Consider the following 9,558-nt stretch of genomic DNA (forward strand, 5'->3'; position numbering starts at 1 on the left):
CATTTTGAAACTATTTGGACGCTTGCAGGTTCAGCTTAAAATTTTTTAAAATGAAGGGGGTGTTTACGGGATGCACCCAAAGTTGAGGGCGTGTAACCATCAACAGCCGGGGTCCACGATCGGTTCCGGTTGTCGGCCTAGAAACCCATGCTGGCAAATTGGCAATTTCAATCAGCATCGATGCCCTTTATTCACTCTATGTAACCATCCCGCCGCTTCATCTACGGCTGAAGTGAGCGCATCTGCCACGATTGCCTTCTTCTCTTTCTTTTTTCTTCTTTATCCCTTGTTTGGGTCAAAGATTTCTCTTTCTTCGAGGTTCGCTTACTTTCCCTTCTCCGGTATATAACGAAAAGAAAACCTGTCGATCTCTTCTCCTCTCGCCTTTTCCTCTTCTCTTCAATATCGACCAGCGGCCTCTTACCCTCTTCCTGAGGGTATTTATTCTATTCTCCTTCTCCTTGATTTAAATCCAATTTTCGTTGATTTCTTGGATATTTAATCGTCATTTTCGTCTCTTTTTTTGGGATAAGGTAAGGAACGCTATTAATGTGGCATTTTTTATGATTTCTTGGGTGGTTTTGATTCTTTTTCGTTTACCATCTTGGTTGCTTTTTCTTGGTACGACTGTTAGATGCGTTATCCATCTACAGTTTAATCGATGTTTTGAAGGGTTTTTTGATCCTCTCAGTTGGGATGAGTACGGTCGAGGTTAATTTGTTTTCTTTTCTTGGCTTTTCTTTGGTATTTTAGATGTTATGCTGCGTTCTGGCTCCGATCATTATTGGAATTGGGGCTGCTTTGCGGTTGTGAATTTTTTTTCTTTTTTTTTTCGCCTAACGTTTTGGTTTAGGGGTTCTTCGGATCATTTGATCGGTGCATTATATCGCTTATTTAGTTTGATTGGTTTTGTTCCATTTATGCATTGAGTCGATGCTTTGACATAGGTGGTCCCTTTCCTTTTTATGAAAAAATCTCTTGATTATTGAAGGAAATTTGTATAGGAATCTGGTTAGGTTATTATTGGAAACATGGTACAAGAATACCTTCAAGTCATCTAGGGCAATTTGCTTTTTGATTCGCATATTATTATGTCAACCATTCGTTGGACGGTTTGTTGTCTTGGAATTTTGGGTTATAAAAGTTTTACTAAATTGCCAACAATTGTTAGCTCAGTCGGTTGGCACCTCTCCTAAGGGCTTCCCCTTGGTGGAATTCTTGGGTGCAAATTCCATGTTCTGCTAAAAAAAATGTCTTAGCATTAAGTTCATGTTTCAGATGATAGCCTATAGTGGTCATCACCTATGGTTTCTACCAAGAATATAGATTGCATTAGTGTTCTTGACATTGTTGCAGTTATTACATTTGTTGGTTGTGATATTTATTCATTTCTGTCTTGTTAGTTTCTATCGGTGGAGTGGATGGTTTTGCATACTAATTAGCAAGAGATGGAATACTTTCAGGAAATAATAGCAGACTCCCTAATTTCATAGCATTGTGATTCTTCTTTACAGCTGTAACATTCATGTGGTTCAGTACCATTTGTGTCAGTTTTCTTAGTTTCTCTATAGTGGAATATTGACATAAATGTCTTGTTTTGTAACATGCTGTGGAAGATATACCTTTTAGCTTGTCCTGTCCTTGTCTAGTTGTTTTCATCTCTGATGTGATAAATATGGAAGAATATGATTGGTTGGACCATGGAGCTAATGAGTTTGTAAGAAGATTTAAGCAGATTAAAGTGAGGTTGTCAATGGGTAAAAATTCAGATATTCCAAGCATCACATATTTTTGTGTATTTCTACTCTTAATATAGTTATATCATTCCAATTTACCATTCACATATTGTAGTTCAGTCTATATTGTCTCATGTGCTAGAACATTTTTCTAACTCACGACAAATCGTGGACACCTGTTTCTTTCCTTTATGTTTGCTTGCCTAAAGATCCTGCTCCACAAAATGTTCTCCTTTTTTTCCCCTTTTAACGAGTCATCACCACCATGTCTTGAACCTTTTTTTAAGAATTATCGGTATTTTCTGTTATTTTTATGAGACTAGGAAACAAACAAGGAGAGAAGAAAAAAAAAATCTAGACAATGGCTTCTCATAAAAATAAAAAAAGTATTTTTTTTTTTAAATTAACATATCATATCATATGGAAGAGAAATTCAGAGAAATGGAATCGAAAAAATGGCCATTCAAATGCTTAAATGGCAATGCAGGGACAAGTGGTTTAAGTGGTCAATTGCTTAGATTTCTAAGCATCAGTATAAATATTTTGACATACTTTTAGTTTTCTTAACTGTGATTGATGCTCTAGTAGTTGATTGCTTGATTTTAGAACTTGGTTTATGAAATACTTGTAAAATTTTTCTTTTGGCAGGCTTAAAAAGAATTCCTTTACTAAATAATTTATACAAAGGTCAAAATTTCCCTTCATATGTGCTCAAATTTATCCAGTTTAGCAAGCGTAAAGCCTCTTATCAAGGTTAGTGGAGAAACCTCAGCTGCTTCTTGGAATTATTGAGCACTCTTACCCCTATAGGAAGAAGGTTGCTCATTCCTACCCATTTAACACAATATTTCATAATCTTGAAGGGCCTGGTGCTTTATCATGTTGTTGCTGTTGTCATTTGCTTTTGCATCCATTTTAACCTTATAATTTTGACTTTTCAGTTCATGTTTCTCTTTTCAGAATGTTCCCAATTAACATCCATATAACTTAGAAGGGCTACCCACTCCTACGAATCAAATAGATTCTTCCCTAATATTTAAGTGCCCTCTCAATGACAATGGTTATTTTCCCTCAAATTCAATTTTACCTTATCATTTTGGTTATCCTTGTCTTTGTCTGTCCTTGCATTTTTCTTGTCCAAAGTAAAATGTTTCATATGTATTCACATAGAACTAAGTTCAGAACCTGGTTTATCACCTTTTTGTTTGTTGTAGAATTGCTTCCATTTGCTATGCACATGTTGCATCTAAGTTTTAGTTTCTACATCCAAATAAAAAGGCATGGAGAAAGTAAAGATTTTCCATCAATTCCCCTCTCTTGAGCAGACATGAGACAAGGCAAAATTACTATCCCTTGCCCTTTAACATCTTGAGTAATCCATATTCTGTGAGTTGCTCTCTTCACCGGAATGGGTTGCTTTGCGAAAGTGATCTTTCACTCAACTAAATTTGATTCAAGGCCAATTCAAGGAAAGCAGATCATTCTCTTCTATCCAATTATGGAAGATATTTCTATTTATCAGTCTACTTTATGGACATATGACATAGATTCTGTTATATGATATTATCCTGTGATGTTTGTATATGTGTTCTTTTAATATTTTAATATTCTTTCTTTACAACTTACAAGCTGTTACATAAGTGAGATTGTATTGTATGTCTAGTCCATTCCAGTAGCCCCATTAGTGAAGAAATCTTCTCTTAGAAAAGAAAAGGAGGAAAGGAAAAGAAAGTCCTTTTTCGTTTCTTTCCACGACTATATTATATTTTTTGTTTTGTTCTCACTACCCATATGTTTGTTTCCTTTTATTCTCTTTTCTATAGTTTAGATCTTACTTGATTTCAACGAAGGCTATATTTCTAAGAATTGACGATATTGTAAGCTCAATATTATTAAAAATAGTTTGCAGTAAAAATATTGCTTTTGTTTGATGGTTTATAATTTGTTAACTATTATAATCAAAATAAGTGCTTTTCAATAAATGTCTCTTTCACTGCTTAATATTTTTCAAGCAGTCCATTTTGATGTATAGTTTCATCTGGGGATAATAGAATAATGAATGATCATCTATTCATTTTGATGACTATGTTATGGAGATCGTTATAATATAATTTCTATTTGATTTGTCAATCCCCTTTGTTGCTGCAGTTTGCGGAAGTGAAATGAACATGCAAACATTTAGGAAATTGCTTTATTTCCCATCACTGTCTAAGAGGTTTTGCATGGCGATATGCCATGTAATGTGCTTCTGGATGATTTTATACTTAATCAGCACCAAAAACATGCATGGAAGTTGTTTCACTTACAGGTTTTTCGATGTACTAGGCATTGTTCTGTATGTCATGTGGTAAAATGACTAATCCAATTTTTTTAGAAACACATATGGTTATCCTTTTTCCCAAAGTGCTTCCAATAAATTTGATTATTTTGACTCAGTAAACCTCTAACATAATAAAATTTGATTTTAGACCTTTGACATAATACCTTCATGGGAGATGAGGAAAAGAAAGAAATATTGATTAAACATTTTCAGAAGTTTTTTCAATACATTCTACTAAATATGGATTTAGAGTGAGAATGTAGTTTCTTGCCAACCACAGTGAGATCAAGGAAACAGAAACAAGAGAAAAACTTAATAAATGAAGTTAATGACATTGAAATCAACTTTGGAAAATATATGGACAATATTTGGCCTCCTTAAGAACACTCTTCAAGGGTTGAAAGAATGAGAAAATGTTTGAAACAAGATCGAGCCTTTTTTAGCTATTTGAATGGCAGAATTGTATAATAGCAAGGTGATCTAACTGCTTTTCACGATCTAAAAGTTTTTCAATTTGATTCTGTGATGTTTAGAAGGAACACTATATATATATATTGAGAGTCTAAATGGAATGCTATTATAAGTAAACACTGACACGCAAGTCCTCATTTTTAAAGGTTTGTCATAATCATGTGGGTGTAGCTTGCATTTATGTTTTATGATTTTAAAAAATGTAGGCTGTATGAATATAGCAACAACTTAGAGCAATAACATTAAAAGATTTACTTTGTAAGAACACCTGAGGGTCCAAGCTTAATGTTGAATATTGATAGCCCTGTTCAACGAGGACCTACTTTCCTCATTTTGGAGACTGTAAATTGGTCCGAGGAGTAGGAAGACTATTGGAAATTGGGATTACTGAAGAAGTGTAGTTGATTATAGTTGTTATGTGTATGAGTGTGCCTTTACTACTTATCCAGTTGATGTTACGAGGTTATCAATGTGGTAGTGCTCTCTTGCTGTAAACATAAATTTTTCTTTTTCCCTGTGTTGACAGGAATATCTGTTGTCAAAAGCAGTAACAGTATTGGTATTGGAATGAAATCTAATGGAGTGAAAGATTATATAAATACTGTTAATGGTTTGTTGTGGCAAAATATGTAGAATATGGCAATGTGATATGTTTGACAGCATATTTGGTGATTTCCCTATGGGGATTGTGAAGAGAGATGTAAGGGGCCATAATTCCCAGTAAGGAGTTTCATCAACTGGATAATGAACTCAAGTTTTTATATTATACTTAAGTTGACCGGAAAGGGTCTTGTGTAATCAAGTTAACATTATAACTCTGGAGAAAATTGTAACCTATTAATCTTACTATAAAGCATCTTATGTTTCTGAAAGGATTATTGATCTGAAATCCCAATTTGTGACATCCAATATGGGCCAATGATGAGATTTTCACTATTTATGGCTATTTTCTTGCTCCACCGTGTCCCGATTTCTAGCTATCTTGATGAATAACTTGGAATACTGAACCAACATATTTAGTGTCGTATACTTAGCAGAAATTCTGCCAATAATATATTTTTTTCTTGTGATTTCGTTGTAACGCTGTCTCCCTGAATTCTGCACATTCTTATGACTGTTGACAATTTTAACATTTTTGCAAGGAAATCCATGGATTGTGGTGAGGCAAATGCCTATGGTGAATGGCATTCTGTCCTTATGGGTGCAATTTTCATGTGCAACCGCATGACAAAGAAGGAATGCCTCGAGCGAAAACTTTTTGGCCTTCCCTCTCACCAAGCAGGTTTTTTGAAGAAAGTTAAAGCTGGCATGCTGTTATTTCTCTTTGAGCATGAAGAAAGAAAACTATATGGTGTGTTTGAAGCAACATCTGATGGTGCATTAAATATTATTCCTAATGCTTTTCTCTCATCAGGGAAGTCTTATCCTGCTCAGGTACATGTTACGATTGAATCTATATCTTTCTTTTAAGATTGAGTTGAAATATTTCATCCTTTAGTTTAGTTAATCCTCTTTATTTCTTGTATTATGTTGTTTGCATTCAGATTCTTTTCAAGCGGATTTGGTTTTGTAAACCACTGTCTGAAGATGAATTTGGTGATGCTATTAAAGAGAACTACTACCGGCCCTACAAATTTGAGTTTGGTTTGTCATATGACCAGGTTTGCTTTCTCATCATTTTATAAAGATTTGAGAACTAGTTTAATATCATTTATAGTTCAATTAGCTGATTTTTGACTAATGTGATATTCTTTTTCTTAATTGAATTTAGGTTTTAAGGCTTATTCACTTGTTTTCCTTGAAGAAGATTAGAGTATCTCAGTTCCAGGGACGGATGCCCAATAAACTCATAAAACAGTTTGAAAACTCATATTCGGGCAAGGAGAGGGCACTTGGAAAACCCAGGTCTAGATTTGATTCATATGAACATAAGCCTCTTCTAATGTCAGATGATTCTGTAGCTGTTTCTCAACATGGACTGGACCCAACAGTACCTTGTGCTACCAGAACACTACCTGATTTGGCTTGTTCATCATCTCAAAATGATTATGCTTTGAGGAGATCCTTTCCTGTTACTTCTTCCTATGATCATCGTTATTACCAAACTGTCCCAGGTTGTGGGGCTGAACTTTCCTCTATCGATTTAGGCACGAACCGTCCTTCCCTGCCTGAAGAATTGAATACTCATGCCAGATATTTCTCAGACACTCAAGTCCCTTATCTTAAAAGCCAACTGTCATTACTGTCAAATCCGAAGACCTTTGAGTTGCCTTCATCTAAGTACCGGAGCATGGACATCTCTGCCAGTGACGAAACCCCTAAAGGGTCATCCTTCACTATTTGTGAGCCTTCCAGGGTCAGTTTACCTTTAATAGGTTCTGTAGGCTGTCCTAAACCTTTCATAGGTTTTCGAGGCTGTGCCAATCTCCAAGACTACAAACACTCATCCATCCTTGACCCCCATGACTCATCCGCCAGTAAGATTTTAGCAACACCAGGAATGAATATGACAAAAGGCTTAGATTCTAGACCCTCCTTGCACAGTTTGGGTGATGGTCATGATGATCCTAAAGCAACTCTACAAGATGATCGTCCAAGAGGGCTACACCGCTGGGTCTCAGGGCCTTCTCCTGAATTTATTCCTTTGTCAGAAGATGACTCCTCCCACTTTCATAGTAGTCTTTCAAAGGATGCATCTGTTATAAGTAATAGTTCATTGGAATCTGAGGAAGGCAGTGGCTATGAAGAATTAAGGCCTTATCAATTAATGCACGATGATGGTTATGATGATGAGTATTATCCAACTTCTGTGAGCTCCAGACTCCATTCAGATAATTATCGAGAGAGAACTAGTGTATTTTCTCGCATGTCAAAGACTCCAGGAACACGTAGGCAATATAAGGTGGTATACGAGCCATATAGAAATCTGTCATTGGATCAACTTTTAAGTGTCTTGTGTCAGAGGAGAGATCTGTTGAGTGAGATGGACAAAATGATGCTGCAAAAATCAAGCATTCAGGATGATGCCCAACAATTTGAGAAAATAGCTGATACGGAACTAATGTTAGCTACATCAGTTGGTGAGTTTGAATTTGAAACAAACAGTGAGGAAGTTGCTGAAGAAATCAGTGAAATTCCTTTCTTGAATTTTAAACGTAGGAGTGAAGTTCAGAAGATGGAGGGTGGAAATGAAGCACGTCCTGATATAGAGGGCCGTAGGGGTGAGGGATCTCTGGGAAAGAGGAGGAGACTGGTGAGGCCATCCTTCTGTGAAGATGAAGTCCAAGATATGCAAAAATCCTCTCAAGAAATTTTTAGGGGCGGTGTGTTGATTAAAAATGGTGAGGCTGCAAATTCAGTAGATGGTGATTCATCGGTCAGAATCTACGAAGAAAGTGGAAATAAAAACAGTTCATCACCAGCTGCATTTTCTCCTGTTATTAATAAATTGAAAACCGACTCTAATGGCTCAAATGCTTGTGTGAATGACAAATTGATTGACGCTGCAGGAAGATGTTTGCTGAAGTCTGTTGCTGACCACACAGTTGTGTCAACTTGGAATTCTAAACATGAAGAAAAAGCAACTACCGCCTTACAAGCAGGTGGCGTTGATCTTTCTGTATTGCAAGGTTACAGTGAGTCATGCGACCAAAAATTTGGTGAAGCGAATGCAGCATCCTTGGTTAAAACTGATAATATTGGGTCCGAAGATTATCTTCCACTCCAGGGAGGAGAAGATTAGATTTGCCAGGTGACTCTGACAAGCTTGGAGAGTTGGTTTTGAAGTCCTTGATGCTAAGCCATCGATCCATCTTGGGTTCATCGTGGTTCATTGTTTTTTGACAGCCGTCGTTCCAAACAACTGATACAACTTACTGGTGTGTGTGTGGAACACCAGAACTTTTGGTTACTTTTTTCATTATCTTTTGAAACCTCAGTTTCCGTTTTGATGATAGGTTTTTTGACCAACTGGACCGGACCACCTGATATTGTCATAACTAGGTCATGCGTGCGTACCTGTATATTTTTGTCGACCGTGATGCTGTTGGTAACGGAGCGAAGATGGTATTTGTTACTCTCTTTCCGCATCTAAAAATGCTTGTATATTTGTTATGTGTGATTGAGATATGTAAAATATTACCGTGATGCTGTTAGTAACGGAGTGAAGATGGTATTTGTTTCTCTGCTTCTGCACCTAAAAATGCTTGTGTATTTGTTGTGTGATTGAGATTTGTAAAATATTGTGAGAACCCTGTGGGAATTAGGCTTTAGGCCTCAGGATACCTAGGCTTTTGTGGATGTGTGAAATGATCCAAGCAAGAAGCTCATGTCTCATGATTAAGGTGTAGGCTTATTCTGCCTCGTGGAATGGTTGCTTGCAGACAACCGTCTTGGAGATGTATAACGTGGGTTAGCGAAATGTACCAACCAAATTTTCTTTACATGTTCATGCTTTTTAAAAACATTAGAAGCTGTCAAAGAACGACAATATCAACGCTGCTGGTTGTTTAGCAACCTAGATCTTGATACCGGTGCGCCTCCGTGGGGAGGGTATGAATTCTTTTTTGTTTGTTTTGATGGGAAGGAGTGGCTATGTGACGGATGAAGGTACTCGAAAGGCGATGACTGTAATATAGGTTTAAAATATGTGTGACCTTGAGCCTCTACTTTTAGAAGTGTTTTCGTGCAGGTACATGCTTATCCGGACAGCAACAGGGCATGCAGGTGATTCCGATACCATCTCTCTTTATGGGTTCTCTCATCCCTTATGGTTGAGGGCTGCATGCCTAACTGGTTGCCAAAATAGTTGGAGATTTTGCATAATTTATTTTTAGCTATGCTCTGAGCCTATCTTCTGGATCAGCGACATGATATGGCCGCATATTTTTTAAGATAAGATCTCAAGGTCTGTGAATCCGTTACAATTTTAATATAGCTGGACAATAATAATTTTAATTCATAATAAATAATAAAGTTATATAATTATAAAATTCAATCATTTGGTCAGTATTAATGATATTTTATTTATTT

General features: G+C 36.4%; 1 protein-coding gene across 4 annotated transcripts; it reads left to right on the forward strand.

Annotated features, from left to right (window-relative positions):
* The first annotated feature begins 284 nt into the window (after window positions 1-284).
* LOC105056177 (uncharacterized) lies at window positions 285-8,709 on the forward strand. Of its 4 annotated transcripts, none has more exons than XM_010938292.4 (4): window positions 285-437; window positions 5,670-5,961; window positions 6,072-6,188; window positions 6,299-8,709. In XM_010938292.4, exons 2-4 carry the CDS (start codon window positions 5,677-5,679, stop codon window positions 8,267-8,269), a joined length of 2,373 nt encoding a protein of 790 aa, XP_010936594.1. In that variant the 5' UTR covers window positions 285-437; window positions 5,670-5,676; the 3' UTR covers window positions 8,270-8,709. The 4 variants fall into 4 exon arrangements, with proteins under 4 accessions (XP_010936594.1, XP_010936600.1, XP_073108107.1 ...); XM_010938298.4 differs by having other exon boundaries at window positions 318-533; XM_019854091.3 differs by lacking the exon at window positions 285-437 and adding an exon at window positions 2,474-2,489.
* The last annotated feature ends 849 nt before the right edge of the window (window positions 8,710-9,558 follow it).

This window comes from Elaeis guineensis, chromosome 2 (assembly GCF_000442705.2).
Source record: "Elaeis guineensis isolate ETL-2024a chromosome 2, EG11, whole genome shotgun sequence".
Classification (NCBI taxonomy): Eukaryota; Viridiplantae; Streptophyta; class Magnoliopsida; order Arecales; family Arecaceae; genus Elaeis; species Elaeis guineensis.